At 39.4% G+C, this 17445-nt stretch overlaps 1 protein-coding gene across 1 annotated transcript; it reads right to left on the bottom strand.

The window, feature by feature from the left end:
* Positions 1-1592: 1592 nt before the first annotated feature.
* LOC135461277 (carbohydrate sulfotransferase 8-like) lies at positions 1593-10959 on the bottom strand. Its single transcript, XM_064738283.1, has 3 exons — positions 10619-10959; positions 3661-3710; positions 1593-3253 (listed from the first exon to the last, which is right to left on the bottom strand). The coding sequence occupies exons 1-3, from the start codon at positions 10722-10724 to the stop codon at positions 2096-2098; spliced, it is 1314 nt and encodes a 437-aa protein (XP_064594353.1). The 5' UTR covers positions 10725-10959; the 3' UTR covers positions 1593-2095.
* Positions 10960-17445: the final 6486 nt, after the last annotated feature.

Here is a 17445-nt window from a genome sequence, read left to right as displayed (position 1 = left end):
GATCTTCGTTTGGAGTCAGATGGTACTTTTGACATTTTAGGTACTGTCGTGCTTTGTACAACATGTTAGCTGTTAACAGGTACCACTTACCTCTAAACTGTATGTACATGTTAGCCTACAAGAACTTTTGGGGAATTGTTACATATAATCTATAACAACTTAATGTGGTTTCTGATTTTGATAGCCATGGTGATGGTTAAGGATATGTGCCCCTAATACTGACGATTGTATAAGGAAGGGGGGAAATACTTATAGATACTAGTGAACGAATGATTATCGCTTAACGCCACATTGGCAATATTTCAGCCATATTACAGATACTAGTGGTACATGCAGGCAAGAATATTTGTTTCCGAATCCCAGTACTGGTTTTATGGTACATAGTTTACTTACAAAACCTACTTTCCAATATAAAAGATTTTCTATGCAAAAAATAACAAGATAAAAATATAATGTAAGAAACAGTGACTTCTCAGGTATTGCCACAAACATCACTACATGTTTTTACCTAATTCTACTTAAACCATGGTGTAAGGGATGCACAAGTTACTGCTGTCTAAGCAGTTACATAAACAGCTGAAATAAAACCCCGAGATAATTTGATAAGAGGCCGTATTTCACAGGTTACGTATAACCATTTTTCAACTATGTTCTCGCTGCTTGCATTTTCCACTCTATACTGTGGTTGTACATATTATATTCACTAACTTTCCTGATAATCTGTTTTGTAATCCACCAAAGGCCTACTTCCAAGTACGTATAGAAATCATACAAAAATGACTGAATATAGTTGCTTACGTCGTCGTGAGTTGTAGTGGGTGCACAATTTGTTTTTCAGTAATAACTCGGTGTAGTGTTAAGGGCTAGTGTTTTCTGACAGTAATGGTGCTGGTTAAAGATAATGATTTCTCACGGGCTGATTATTCATTTTCGTCAACGATTAACAAAAGTTTAAACAGCCCGTTATATATCCTGCTAAATATAGTAGTTCATTGGTTGTAATTTTAACGATCATCCAGGAGTATTTGGTATGTGCCTATCGCCTCTGTGGACCAGTGGAGACAAAGTTTCATCCACGGTACGCATGCTGCCTATTCTTGGATCGCACTTCGCCAGTTGTGGACATATCGTGTTGATATTAACACATGGATGACGCGGATATATTTGATTTCATCCATGAAGACACGCCTTCTGGACTGAATGTTTTCATCGATTCGTGCAATTCTCATTAATGGACTACAGGTATTAAAAGTTTTCTAAATCGCAATGTCATAAGCTGATGCAAGAGTAGAATGGGATGCATAGAACGACGCAGCGTTCAGTTTGAACTATATACATTATTTATGTTATTCGCATAACATTTAGATAAAACAATGCTCTCTGTCACATGCGGTAGCGTGTGTCTGATAATACACACGTTACGATTGTGCTGAATGATACAATTTTATAAATACAAATTCTACCATCAGGATGTGATGCCAACATTTGCTACTGAAACTGCGTCTATATTTTAACGAGTAGAAGCACTGGTAAAAGCTCCAGTATAATATAACGTAGTAATAAGTCAGACACAGATAAAATTGGAAGCATTCTTATCTATTTCAGTGGGGCTGAACGACTAACTAAAGAACTTTGGCCTGAGTCATGAACCATTGGCATAACCTCTGGTGTAGAAACCGGTTAATAACTCAGTTACAAAAACATAGAAGTGTACTTCATCATGTCTTTGTTGATTAACGGCGTAACTATAAAGACCTTTGAACTTTCGAAAAACTGTCGGAAAATCGACGGCACCAAAAACTGAGAAATCGAGGATCCACCAGTTAAACTGGGAAAGTCCTAATTGTTAGTAAATTACCTGCTTTTAAAAGAAAATATCATGGTAAATCGACATACGTGTACGTCAAGAGAAGGACCTATATTAGAGCCAAGAAAACAAACAAAATGAAAATATCAATAACCAAGAATAGCCTTCATTTTGTCATAAATCTTACTCTCCTTCTTGAATACTTTTACATGCTTTACTTTATTACATATAAGTGTTTAAAACATTTTGCATATGAAATATTTTATAAGCTTACAGAATTAGCCGTTATCAGACCCAGTTCGGATCTATTGAAGATACAGGGGAAGTCGCACCATCTTGAGAACAGATGTCAGTATTTTTGTTATATCCAAACAACACAGAGTCTGGGTGAACCAGTCGTTGTACGTCAGTACACAGAGACGTTGATACGGTTCTAAACATTTCTCTGGAAATCTTGTTTCGCCTGGAATCCAGTGAGTTAGCATTCACTGTCTTTTTAATCTTGAGAATGGTCATATTCAGGAATTGGTGAATCAGTGAAGTTTCCAAATTCACGGACACATCTTTCTTGGATATATTAGGTGAAACAAAAGGTTCTGTTCCTTTAAAGTAACCCTTAAAAATAAATAACGCCCACAGTCGTTGTAAAATTTCTGGTAGCGTCAAACATTTTTTGTATTCTTCTAAGTGTTGCAAGACGGACATGACGTACTGGCTGACGTCACGTACGATGGCGTCACGTCTGCTGACGTCATGCAAGAACACAGTATTGTTCGCGGACAACATGGCAAGGATTTGCTCGGCATCGCTTGTGAATGTTTCCAGTTTGCCTATGTATCTGTAAGACAAAGCACATGGCTGGCACATCCTCCATATAGGCTTCCAATGATGATCGGAAGGTACAGACCTTCGCGTTTCGGATAACACGAAATACTGTAAAAACTCGTTAAACGTTACGTCATGACCACACTTCTGGGAATGCTTTGTTGGGTTTCGCCTTACTCTGGACACAATCAGTTTGCCGATCTGAGCCCAGTAGAAATGGTTGGGCGAAAACAGCTTATCCATATAAGCAGAAGTGAGTCGAATATATGGATCTCGGACAAAGAGCATGAGGCGAGCGTGCTTTAGGAATTCCATAGCTCGTTGCTGAGAGTAGTTTTTGAGCTTATAAAGAAAAATTCCGTGGATCTCGTCTTTAGTTTTCACATCAATGGGAATTTCTGTTGTATCCGGCAACATTTTGCCCTCTAACTTTGCGAAGATGGATTTCCAAAATGTCGACCCCGCTTTTTCCACTGAGCAATAGGCAAAGTTTCTGTTCGCGTCAGTGATCATCTGTTCATGAGGAAAATGCTCCCAGATGATGCGACGTGCACTCTTGGTGAACAGCTGCCGACATTTTCTGTTCAGAAGAAGACGCCTCTGCTTAAAAGGCTGAGGCAACTGAAAAAAGAAACAGTTGTAATAAATATAAGTATTAATTTCAGTTGACCTATGAGATATTAGCAAATCATCATGGCGATTAATTGGGCTTTTGTCAGGTAAGATACCTCCTGAGCAGTCTCTATGCTTTTACTATACTTTTCAGTTCTTGGTGTTCTATTTTATTTGCACCATTTAGGGCAAACTAAATTTGTATATACAGGATAGTATGTTAAATTTCCATAATAAAATTTCATAGACATATTCTACCTTCTACACAAACCTCAAATCACTGTAGTGTAAGAATTCTCAGGATCAGGCAAAATGACTAACATGGCCATGTACGAAATACAGTTGTCAGGAAAAGTGAATCAAGTGTAACTTCACGCCTTTCAAATAGAGATGATAAGTTAATTAAGAAACGTTACCTTTTCGTCGAGTTCAGTATCTGTTTCTTTTTCAACTACGTGGGTCAAAACTGTAAAATAAAACACATCAGAGTGATATCCATACATTACAAAATCCACGCAAAGTGACGTGATATGGACATTTTTTTTCTTAGATTGTATGAAGTGATGGTCTAAGCTCACGTATAGGGATCGTGCCAATGCACATAATCAGATTATCTGGATTGGTGAAGAGTTCCTGAACATGGAGGCCCCATGTGGTTTTAATTTACTTCCAGCTATAGGGAAATCTGCAGTCGCTGATGAATTATTTGTCTTGATTCGCGCTTGTTATACTATTTACGTGTGTCTATTTCTTTTGGTCATTCGCCTATATTCAGCTGTCTAAAATCTGTAAAATCTCGCTACAAAAAAGTGCTTTTAGTCAGTCATATGTAACAACACAAGCTCTACACATCCATGTGTTGAAAGTTTATATATTTGCAAAGCAAAAAATGAACTTAGAACACTTTTTCTGATTCATAATGTTAATCTACAAAAGCAGAGTTTCGACGACAAGAATTCATTGTCTCATATGGCGTCGTAATTATTAAAAACATGCGGCATGCTTGGCAATGGGCGCGGAGAGGAATTTGTTTTACAAATAGCTGCACCAATTAACATGCGGTTAGAGCAAACTCCACGCAGAAATACAACCTACTTTTCTGTATCAGCGAACAAACTCTACGCAGTAACACAGCTTACTCTACTGTCTCAGCGAACAAGCTCTACGCAATAACTCAGCCTACTCTACAGTCTTAGCGAACAAATTACTTTGATTTTTTATAACAGTTTCCTTACATCAAGCTCTAAAACCATACTGCCGTGAGGTCATATACTACAAGGAATATAATAAATTCATTTATGAAGGTTATATCATACTAAAACGTGAAAACAATGTCAAATATGGCAGTACCAGAAGCAGGGCTTAGAATAAAGTCAATAGCAGTTTAGGCAGTTGAGGGTGCACTCCGTCCAACACCCAACATGCCACTGTTTTTTTTTAAATAACAATGACGTAACTCGAGACAATCAGTTCTTGACATCGACGACGAGTTTATGCAATTTAACATTATGAATTAGAAAAAACTGTTCCAACTTCATTTTTTGTACCACAATATATATGGGCTTACATGTCCACGAGTAAAGCTTGTGTTGTTACGCGTCACTGACTGAAGGCAGTTCTGGTAGCGGGTACAGAAAGCTGAATGTAGGAGATAGGTTAATAGACTCTAGCAGAGAACTGTTACTTCCTAGGAGCTTGTCGTGCACCTATTTAGATCTAACTGTAGCCGACGTATTCATGCTATCGGAGTGCGTTCTAGTTACATATGGTTTTTATATTCAGATACACAAGGACCATTCTACAACCAAGGTTTCAATAACTTTCGAATAAACTATGTGACTATGCGACGTTCTGAAAACAATGGAAGATTTAATCGACGGATATTTTCCCTAAAAAAATTACGTTAGACATTGATTAAGACATATAAAAATAGTTTATGAATTATTTTCACTTAAGAAACTGTCATAATCTTGTATTAAAAAAACGGACAAACATATTAACAAATTTTGCGAGAACTGTAAGCGTTAAAGTTTACGGTTAAGCTTCATATTGGACCTCTTGTTGGTCTGCCGTGAGGTTAGTGGCATCTCTCCAAGGGAGAATCATCAGGTATCATGGGTACAGCCCAACGCCAGTTTGAATGAAAATAAACACATCCGTTTCTAAATCCATTTTCTGCGGTCATCCAGCAATTGACATAACTTTAATTTGATTTTATTTATTTGATTGGTGTTTTACGCCGTACTCAAGAATATTTCACTTATACGACGGCGGCCAGCATTATGGTGGGAGGAAACCGGGCAGAGTGCGGGGAAACCCACGACCATCCGCAGGTTGCTGAAAGACCTTCCCACATACGGCCGGAGAGGAAGCCAGCATGAGCTGGACTTGAACTCACAGCGACCGCATTGGTGAGAGACTCCTGGGTCATAACGCTGCGCTAGCGTGCTAACCGACTGAGCGACGGAGGCCCCGACATAACTTTAAAGCTATCGACGTATGGCACCTCATCCCTGGTTACCCATGCGTAAATATAGATTTGATTTGAACTTTTCTGTTGTATGATTTTTACGATTGTACAATGGCAAACACTGACAACAGTATACAGCGTAACAAACGTGCTCCTAGCAGAATATAGGAATTAAAACCGGTACTGCTGAGAAGCGAGCGGCTTAAATTCCATTCACTTTCTGTAACACATGTGGACGCTGATAACACGTCCTAGTGTTTTTTTCCGTAAATATAAATAAGAAGCCAGTTGTATTTTCTCGCCTATTTGTGTAGTCGGTGTTATATTTACCACGTGGCTCGGCACAAATCTAAAACAGGGTTTGCGTTCCATATCACATATATTCGATAGAAAAACGCTACGGTTATGACTGGAAAGTTGGCTGTAGTGATGCTACAGGGCACAAATAACCCAAGCTACTAATACTCCCTGCGTTATTCTTCGATTCACGTATGGCGAAGACGAATCTCAATAAGGCAAGCAACAAACGTCACACATCGGAAGTTTCCAGAAATTTTAGTTTATTGACACATTATTTATTCAATTTTGTAACACGTAAAACGTTTTCATGATATGTACATGGTCCCTCTTACCATGCATACATGAGTAGGAAGGGAAAAAAAATAAATAAAAAATAATTTTTTTTAAAATAAAAAATTAAAAAAAAAATCCTAAATCTTGCATAGGTTTATCGATGTCATTACATGTTTGCCAAAGGTGAGTATTTCGAAAGAATCCAATAAAAAGTAATACAATCAATACAATAAGTATTCAGTTTTGTGTAACTGCTGAATGCATTTGACCTGCGATAAAGAAGATCTTACAAATGAACAACCGCATATACAAAAAGTGTCATCAAGGAAAATTTACATCAGGAATCAAAATCTATTCGGGTATTTAAACAATCGAGTGCCCCCCCCCCCCCCCCCCCCCCGCCAGTGTCAGGCCCTTGACCAAGGTCACTTGCTTAAATCCATGCAGCTGTCCATTTTTTGGCTCTGACTCGAAGTCAGGAGGTTTGCCTAGTACCTGGCGAAGAGCTGTCTACGGATGAGCAGTTCTGCGGTTTTCGCCACCCATGTATTAAGCTAACCGACGTCATGTAAATGAATAAGTCTTGTGTGGGTCATTTAACCCGAAATAAGCAGGCATTGTGGAAGTATTGCGAAATGTTCCCTACCAGCCTGAGAAATCGGAATAACAGCTATAATAGCTATGTCCATGCAAAGCAATAAAATTGGACATAACTTTATTGATGGAATGGACAAACCAACCCGACACTCAAACTTGAATTATAACTTGTAATGGTGGAGCTATCAAGTTTTAGTTCAACACAATGAGCCATCTTGAAAAAAACTGAGAAACTATTAAAATTGAAAACAAAATTTTGTCTACGTTGGGCGCAGGTGTCGGGAACAAACTGAATCTGTAATCTGTTATGGCATAGGCATGTGCCAATGTTGAATTCAAAACGATGAGCCATTTTGACAGAAAGTCCGGAAAAATGTCCGAAACTCGAACTTGAACCTTAAAGCGTAACAGTAAGTATGGTAAAGCCATATACCAAGAGTCATTTCAGTTTGATGAACCGTTTTCAAAAAAAAGTCCGGAAACCTAGTCCGTATACTGGTAGGGGAATAATAGGCCAGATCCTGTGCCAGGTGCTCATATAATGACATGCCTACATGTGCATAGACCACTGAACAGTTATAGTGACCTTTGTATTTATTGAAGAAAGTCTATTTACACGTATTTTAAAATGGAGAAACGCGACACGTTTCAGTTCATTTTACATCTTATGATATTATCGACGTAAAGTTACTTTTTGACTGGAATGGAGCAGAAAATTTATCCAACTTCATCCGTAAAGTTTATCCCCACCTTGGGAATACGACTATATGCAAAACTCATAAAAGAATTATGTGTAAATGTTACGTGTTACAGTTAATGGCCACAACAATTCCCCGTCAAGCAGATTTTATACAGGATAAGAGGGATATGTTTAATTTTGACTGTGTGGATTATCCTTACGTGGATAACAGTATAGTAAAAGGCCCTGTATATGACATGAGCATATTTCGTCTTGTAGAATTTATGGGATCCTGAATATGGTGTGACGCTTTCAGTCAATGTCACAATTAAGTTTTTGCTGCAAAAACTAGTGAGTCAAGGATATGCCATCAAACGCGTTCACCTCAAGTTTCTTAAATTTTACAAGGAGAATAAATGTGTCAAGTGTCAAGTATCGTTAGTATTTTGCTTCTTAATTGTGTTAATTCCATTTAGCCCGAGGCTATGAGCCCTATATTCGTCATGCTGAATAAAACCGCCACTTTGGATAGAGGAACAGTTGCGATGACAGCGCAACTGAGATACATATGTTGATAAACAACACCTTATAAAGTAGCAAATATTCTTGAATACGAAGTAAAACCCTAATGAAATTAATAAATAAATAAATAAATAAATTTAAAAAAGAATGATACACGACCTGGGTACTAATTTAATTCATTCGCCTCGACCATTCCTTGCGTCATTCGGCCATCACTGAAAACTCTGAACTGCCTCTCTTGGATGAATCCGTTTTTATTTCGTTCAATATATCCTTTCTTAGTTCTTGCGTGTTTTGTTTTCAACGTTGTTTTGCAAACTACTGAACCGGAACGTCCATAATGCTTGACGGCTAATACACGGATGTCTGTTCTAGCGCCTAGATTTAGCAGAAATCCACTAGAAAATTTTAAAGTTTTGATTTCACTCTTCCTGCGCACAGTATAAAATATGTTCTGTTATATATGACCGGCCTTGTTTTATTCATCATATAGTGGCAGTACAGGAAGAGTGGAGTCTATACGGTACACATATGTGAACAGTGTAATACTGCTAGCCAGAGTTTCCAGATTTGACAGTGAGTGACGAACCCGCCATGTTAAAAAAGTTAACAGAAAAAAATAGCAATACGTTTGACGTTATATAATATTCTGTTAACACTGAGTTTACAAAATCCCTGGAAAGAAACATTTACTGACTACCTTTCAACAAAGCTGAAAAACGGAACTACCAGTGGAGGTTTCCGTCCTCAACGAGACGAGTCTATAGTGCAATGTCTATAAAGCGGGATTTGCTCGTTCGCCTGCTCGAAATGTCAAACGTCATTCTCCACAGCTGTACATTTGGGTGGTACGGGCTGCCGTAGTTATAATGTAACCGTCGTCAGCAACTTAATTAGTCCGGAAGGCCAGAAACGCGTGAGAACTGTCAAACAGCATTATAACAGAGCGAAGGAACATCTGGAACCCGTGTGAGATTACTGTGCTATGATAGGTCTATTCCAACAGAGAGAACATTAAGAAAAACCGAGTTCAAGAGGTAAAACAACTCTAACTACGATAAACTGAGATAAGCAATAGTCCAAAACTAACAAGGGTGAACAGATGAAGTATGTGTTAGTCTGGCCTGAGATATTGTGTCCTACATATCTTTAGTCCACAAGATCAGATGCGTTGCAGGGGTCAACTAAGCCCCATAGTATGTGGCCTCAACATTGAATTTTTATACCGAAAATTAACTTGCTGAATTTATACTTCAGGCTTGGGAACCAACAAAGAAATGTGATATATTTACTCATGTCTTCGATTGTTTCGCCTTATTTGCGAAAAACAAATCATGAATATGGCGTTAAACCCCAAAAAATCAATCAGTGAATCAATCAGTCAGTCAGTTTATTGCGTTCCCTGAGTTCATTCTGTGCACATGCGCGTAACAGTCCAAAATGTGCACGAGTGTAAAGTAGTGGTTAACTGTCACTATATTAATGCTGCTACAGGGTGTAGAACAAATATGGCGAGATATATTCTGTAGTTTGGTAGAACATGGCTAGTGTAACAACCGCATAACTGGCTAGTGGAACTACTGTATATCTGGCTAGCGTAACTACTGTATAACTGGCTAATGTAACCACCATGAGATATGTCGTTTAGGACGAACTTTATTCTGTTGTACTGGAAGATAACTGGCTGATGAAATTACATGTACCATGATAGGGTAAAACTAGTAAGACAAACTATTTACATACTGTATTATTTTGGAATAAAATGGTTAACTAAACTTTCGTGGAACGTACAGTGTATGACGGGTGAGTCAAATTCTAAACCATCATTTTGGAAATCAGTAGCTCATGTAACTTCCATGGAATTTATAGTGTATGAAGGGTAAAGCTAACTATGAAGCTTCATTTTTTAAATAAGTAACTCATGTAACTTCCGTTGAATTAACAGTGTATGACGTGCGAAAAAGGCCAACTATAAACCTTTATTTTAGAAGTACCTAGCTAATGTAACTTTTGTGAAATTTACAGTGCAAGACGAGTAAGGCGAACTATATAGACTGTTATTTTGAAAGTACATGTGACTACCTAATGTAAATATATCGTGAAATGTAGTGAAGTGAGTGAGTGAGTGCTTAGGGTTTAAAATGGTATTTAGCAATTTTTCAGTCATATGACGACAAAGGAATCATTAGACTGCATGTACGTGTAATGTGCCTCTTTGCAGGGCGGATTTCCACCGCTCTTATATTTAGTGCTGCTTCACTGAGACGACTTACCGAAGGCAAGTAAGGCGCCCCGCCCGAGCCATTATACTGATACGGGTCAACCAGTCGTTGCAATATCCCCTTAAGGCTGAACGGCAATGTAGTGGAGGAGGAGTACTGATTGCTTGGTATATGGCAAATCATTAATACAGTAGACTACCTTTATCAGGATATACCTGTAATGGTCATGTGACCTTGCTCTCCCGTCAATGAACACCTACCCTGAGTATGCAATATAAGATTTTCAGAGCTTGCCAAACTTGCCGACTTACCTGTCGTCCTGATAGGCCTCTGTGTACTTCCCATGAAATAAACTCCAGCCATGGCAAATAAGACCAGACCCGATCCCGCCATGAAGAACTTCTTGAGGCGGACCATGCCTGACTTAGGGCGTGAGGGGAGGGGATTTGTAGCTCACTAGATCACAAATCACTCTGCTATCAGGGGAGAGACAGTGCTAGAGAGTTGAACATGGAGCTTGGCGTGTTTTCCCTGTAGAGCTGGTACACCCAGCCAGCACGATTGCGGGTAATGTAAGCTCACAGAACATGTTAATAGCTTCCTAAAGTAGTGAAGTACAGAGAAGTCAAGGGCTGAGACGCCGTACACTTGATAGTTAGTTAACCCACTGTACACATGGGTTAAGAAGCTATCGGCGTCGGCACGGGAGTCCTGTGCACCTCTAGGTAAGCTTGCATGCAGTCTACAGGGTGCAGTCTACAGGGTGCAGTCTACAGGGTGACCGCAGAATGCAGCTCGACCCGACCTCCGCTATTTTAACGCATATGATGTATTTAGGGTCCTGTGTCCGCCTGGGAGTATATGTTGTCATACAAAACTGGACCAAGCGTCTAAAATAAGGATCGTGTTACACAGTGTTACACATAGTGTTACAGAGACGTATCCGAAAAGCTGATAGCTCCCATGCCATAATCATTAACCCATTAGCCTGGCATTAGTCTCTGTATCATAGACTCCTCTGTCCCCTACCGTATCTTGTCCCTTACCGTAGATAGGACGGGTAAATGGGGGGTGGGGGGTGGGGGTGGGGTTGATCACAGTAATAGTAATAGTTATTTATTTGGCGTTTTAATCAACAAGAATTTTCAACTTAAAAGAAACCAGTTTGCCCGGTAACCTCTCGGCTACTGAAATCTCCAGTTGTTGCTGCTGTTACCATTATTATTATCGGTACTATCACTAATATCCCTATTGCCGTCGTCAGGACCGCTTCAGTGGTGTAATGATTACAGCGCCCGCCTCGAGAGTCGAGAAACTCATTTTTATAGATTTAGCTTTTAAAAACGGCAGTTGTTTCTGTCTGACAGGGCGGAGTAAAGAAACAGGACTGGTTGGCCCAGTCTCAGTATAATCTGACTACGGGGGTGTCATGTCTTGTGTCTTCGGCATGATACTTCATTGGCGTCAATTCAAGTCCAGCTCATGCTGGTTTCCTCTCCGGCCGTACGTTCGAAGGTCTCCAGCAACCTGCTGACGGTCGTGGTTTTCCCCCGGGCTGTGCCAGATTTCCTCCCACCATAATGCTGGCCGCTGTCGTATAAGTGAAATATTCTTGATTACGGCGTGAAACACCAATCAAATAAATAAATAGATCATTGGCAGCACTTTGGGGGCATGGACTCGCCCTTCCGCATGAAAGCACCTAATGACTCCTCGTCCACACATGACACGATATTAATCGTTAAGTACCACGTTAAATCCCAAGCATACATACACACATACCACTGATGTTCCCATTACTGCTACCTCTACTGTCTCTGTTACTACTACCGCTACTGTCACTATATTTTTGCTATCGCTATTATCACTATGATGGCTGTCGCTACAATCACTATCATTAGCATCAGTACCATCACTGCCACCGCTACTGTTACTATTCGGCCTACTATCATTGCTAGCGCTACCGTCCTTATTACTATTACCGCTACTTTCACTATTACAGTTACCGCTGCTACCAGTATTACTACCAGCGCCACTTTCACTATTACTGCTACCACTATTGTAACTGTTACTGTTACCATTACTGTCACTATTACAGCTACCGCTATTGTCACTACTAATGTTACCGCTGCTACCACCATTACTACCAACGCTACCGTCACTATTACAGCTACCGCTATTGTCACTACTAGGCCTAATGTTACCGCTGCTTCCACCATACCAACGCTACCGTCGCTATTACTGCTACCGCTATTGTCACTATTATTGCCAAGTCTACTGTCACCATTCCAGCTACTGTTGCTTCTGTACTCGTTTATTTGCCTGATCGAAACTCTGTTAAACTCTATAGTGTAATATTTGCTGTTGTAACCACATTTACGCAATCTTAATCATTACTTTATATTGTGCGCGTTCACGAATGCTGTTTTATGCTCTCACCATAGTGTCTCACTCACTCGCCATCGTCGTACAAGTGAATATTCTTGGTGAAAAAAAATTCCTATTTTATTCACGGTAAACTCCACTGAATGAAGCCCAATTTCAAAGTTTACCGGTACTTTAATATACGCACGTTATTAATTTGCCAGTTAGATAATTACCAATGAATATTACCGTCTAACTGATACCGTGCAGTAGGGCCTACCTATTTATTAGCAAAACAACTACATCCGTGTGTACTGAATGGTTGCTTGTTATTCGTACAGCAATGGCTGTTCCAGCGGAAATCAAATGATGTACTGACAGGGTTTAAAAGCATGACTGATACGATAAGCAGTAGGAATCAGCAACCCGTGCGAACAGCAATCTAAAAATAGGGGCTGCTGGAAATGTGCTGTCAGTCTTAATTAAAAACCTATGATGATGGTACAGTACGCATAAATGTGCATGTGTAAACCCTGTCAAGAGCCCTCAACAAAAGCTTAAATTACTCCATTTGTTGCGTACTTTTAGTCCATTCTCTGCCAATTGTCTGTATAGGCATTGACAACTGCAATAGACGTTTCAAGCAGATAGACTTTTGCAACTATTAGTAATGTCTGTAAAGATGTATGCTGAGGTCAGTCCTGTACTTTGCTGGCTGCATGTGGATATCTTTCGATCATGTGAGCAACACTGCAACAACGCATGAGCCAAGGAAACCATACTCCTTAATTACAGCGCATGCGCCGATCTCTACGTTCACTTTAAATCACTCCCTCCCCTAGCAAAATCTGTACAGTAATCTAGAACAACGCTGAGATCACTGGGGTCACGGTGATGATTCAGTAAGTGATGTCAGAAAAGACAAAAACTCAACGTTAATATCTAATAACACTTTATACATACGTATTATCTTTATCTAAAGTGTGTACAACTTACATGATTCTAACCAACACCGGAAACAATTTTATTGACGAAAGCTGATTAAATAGCTTCCGCACGAGGACAACAGTGATGAGGCTAGGACTAAGCAAGCCTACATGCGTCGCACAGGCCCCAAAGGCCAAGCTTGTCTAGTGGTGGCAGTGATGAAAGATAGCGCACAGCTGCACATGCGCTGTAAGGAGTATGCAAGGAAACGGAAACCAAAGGGTGGATGCAATCAGGTTCGTAATATACTAAATCATAGAGGCGTTAAATGAAGTTGGTACATTGTGATGTTCTATTTGTGCAGTTAAAAAGTACTTGCATCAACCCCCAAGACTCGACTCCAGCACCCTATTATAAAACTCGACACAAATTTCAAAAGTCAAGGGCGAGTTAAAGGTGCGTTTTGAGGGTTCATGCAAATGCTTTTTTTTATAGCACGAAAAAATAAACCCAGTATAGACGCAAGTTCGTAGTATATATTGTTTCTCAAGAGTCTACAAAATGATTTTTTAAATTTTGAAACAAATCAAAAGCAGAAAACATTACGTAAGTCGAAATGACAGAACACGCCTTCTCCAGATGTGGGCCAGACCTGTGTGACGTCATATAGGACAGTTGTCGCTCTGTCGGACGGTACCAAGTCATCAAACTGTCTGTTTCTTCTTTCATACATGTTCAGTTTTACAAATGACATCATGCCTGTACCACACAATCATTCTCAAATTGTCGAATAAAAATAATACTGAGAATATTTGATTTCATTTATTCGTTTATTTATTTGACTGGTGTTTTACGTCTTGCTCAACAATTTTTCACTTATGCGATGACGGCCATCATTATGGTAGGAGGAAACCCACGACTGTCAGCAATTGCAGGCAGACCTTCCCACGTAGTCAGAATGAACTGGACTTGAACTCACATTAGTGAGAGACTCCTGGGTGAGTGCACCGCCCTGGCACGCTAATCAGCTCGGCCACGGGAGGCCTCACTATTTGATTTGATTGACTGGTATTTAACTTTGACATATATGTCAGCGGTCATGTGTAAGTGTTGTGGAAACCGGAGACCCCGGAGTTCCCCCGGAGTAAACCAATCTAGCAGCCGAAAGATCGATAACTGTATTCGAACCCGCGACCTCATCAGCATGTAATGGAGAGAATATTATAAGCTTAACTGTCTCATCAATCATGTTTCACTTTTACAAAAATCATGACTAGGTGTGCTGTGTATCAATCAAATGAATAAATGTTATTACTAGGTCTTAATTACCTAAATGGACTATAGTATCATCCATATACAGTGTCCTGTCTAACTGACTGTTCTACTATCTAATAGAGTGTCTTATTATGTTACACCGGGGGCCTCCGTGGCTCAGTCGGTTAGCGCGCTAGCGCAGCGTAATGACCCAGGAGCCTCTCACCAATACGGTCGCTGTGAGTTCAAGTCCAGCTCATGCTGGCTTCCTCTCTGGCCGTACGTGGGAATGCTTGTCAGCAACCTGCGTATGGTCGTGGGTTTCCCCCGGGCTGTGCCCGGTTTTCACCCACTATAATGCTGGCGGCCGTCGTATAAGTGAAATATTCTTGAGTACGTCGTAAAACACCAATCAAATAAATAAACAAATATGTTACACTGTTTTATTATCTAATAGAGTTTCTCATTATGTAACACTGTTTTATTGTCTGATAGAGTGTCTCATTATGTAACACTGTTTTATTGTGTAATAGAGTGTCATTATGTTACACAGTTTTATTATCAAAATAGAATGTCCTATTATGTTACACTGTTTCATTATCTAATAGAGTGTCTCATTATGTTACACCTTTTTGTTGTCTAATAGTGTGTCTCATGTAACACTGTTTTACTATCTAATAGTGTCTCATTATGTTACTCTGTTTTATTGTCTAAAAGAGTGTCTCATTATGTTACACTGTTTTATTGTCTAATAGAGTGTCTTATTATGTAACACTGTTTTATTATCTACTACAATGTCTCATTATGTAACACTGTTTCACTATCTATTAGAGTGTCTCATTACGTTACGCTGTTTTATTATCTAATAGAGTGTCCCATTATGTTACCCTGTTTTATTATCTAAGAGAGTGTCTCATTATGTAACACTGTTTATTATCTTAGAGGATGTCTCATTATGTTACACTGTTTTATTATGTAAGAGAGTGTCTCATTATGTAAATATAAGCGTCAAGTCCGACATTCATATACCATTCGTAGTCCGTAAAAGGCGTTCCAAGTCGATAATCACAAGATCCATTTCCAAAACAACGTTTAACACTAACTCCCAAAGATAAAGGTATGTAAGAAATTATACAAATAAGAAATAAAGCCGGTAACGCACAAGAGAGAAGCGGTCATCAGTTTTCAATGATGTCGGGCAGACAATGAATATTCCAGGCATTAATTTCATATCAAAGTTCAAATTCGTAGTCCGTGAATGAGTTCCAGGTCAAATAACAATTAAACAAGTATCTCAGTCGCGCTTTAATTGCAACTGTCCATAAAGGCATCATGCTGATGTAATGAGCATGGCTACCTTTACGGCCCCTAGCCCCAGGTTAAGCGGTATTAGATACAGTTTGAAAATGACGAGTGTTACAGACCCTAACCGATCAGATTGTGACTCAAAAGTAACGGACGATTATTCCCGTTAATATGTAAAAATCTCATGCTACAAGAGGCGCCATCTATGATGTTACACATGACATACAAGATAAACGGTTACACTGGGCAACCAGCGCCAGCTATGTTGTTAAATACCATGTACGTGATAGATATGTACATAGGGATAACAGCGCCGTCTATGTGGTTGATCACAATGCAGATCGCCAGAGATTCTGAACGCTCTGTCCATACCTGCCGACGAGAGTGTTATACTCATTGTAAAATTTGAGAAAATTAGAATGAAGGCGTTTGATGGAGTATCTTTGACAAACTAGTTTTTGAGCTAGCAACTTGTGACGCAGATTAAAGTCATCACAATTATCGCAAGATCTGACAAATGCTACAAGGCGAGATATGTATACGCCATATGCAGGACCCTTCGGTATTTTGCCATCTAAATAAGGATAATTTACAATATCAAAATTGAAATTATCCCTTTTGTCGTAAAGGCGGCGTGAAAGGAGACCTTGTTCGTCTTTGTACAAATATAGATCAAAACAAGATGTACCATCAGGACTATCTGTTGTCTCCTTTAAATCCGATGAAGGCGGATAGATTTCCTTCACCGCTTCAGCAATATGGGGTTATTTAACGCCAGTAGATCATCAATATACCGCTTGGTAAATGAAATGGATCGAGCTTTAAAGATATTACTTTTAAGTAATTTCTGCATATGGTCGTATTCATATGAAAACAGGTATAGGTCTGCCAAAAGAGGCGCACAATTCGTACCCATTGGAATACCTATGCATTGTTGGTAAATGGTATCTCCGAATTTCACATAGACATTATTAATGAGAAATTCAAGTAATTCAATAAATAATGTAACATCCCATGAGTGGTAACCTTTATAAAGAGTAGAACTAAAGAAGGCCTTATTGCTTCTGACGTTAATGTAACGGTGACCTGTTTTAGTAAATACCGATACAATTAACGGCGATATTCTTTCAATAAGATCTTTGTGAGGAATCGTAGTATAGAGAGTAGAGAAATCCCATGTGGACATGTCTTTGTACGGTATATGCATATCATCATCAAGTTCTTCTGTAAGACGTTTGGAGTTGTTAAGAATCCACATGCAGTTGACACCTGAAATTTTTGTTATGGC

The sequence above is a fragment of the Liolophura sinensis genome, chromosome 1, assembly GCF_032854445.1.
Source record: "Liolophura sinensis isolate JHLJ2023 chromosome 1, CUHK_Ljap_v2, whole genome shotgun sequence".
NCBI classification, from domain to species: Eukaryota; Metazoa; Mollusca; class Polyplacophora; order Chitonida; family Chitonidae; genus Liolophura; species Liolophura sinensis.
The sequence above is the reverse complement of the archived record's forward strand: the minus strand, read 5'-3'. Positions and strand labels throughout refer to the sequence as shown.

Bases quoted from the DNA above. Each gene is read 5' to 3' on its own strand.
- LOC135461277 (XM_064738283.1), bottom strand. From the start codon at position 10,724: ATGGTCCGCCTCAAGAAGTTCTTCATGGCGGGATCGGGTCTGGTCTTA. The intron at 3,711-10,618 runs GTAAGTCGGCAA...TTTATTTTACAG, and splicing joins GAGGCCTATCAGGACGACAG to TTTTGACCCACGTAGTTGAA. The intron at 3,254-3,660 runs GTAACGTTTCTT...TTCTTTTTTCAG, and splicing joins ATACTGAACTCGACGAAAAG to TTGCCTCAGCCTTTTAAGCA.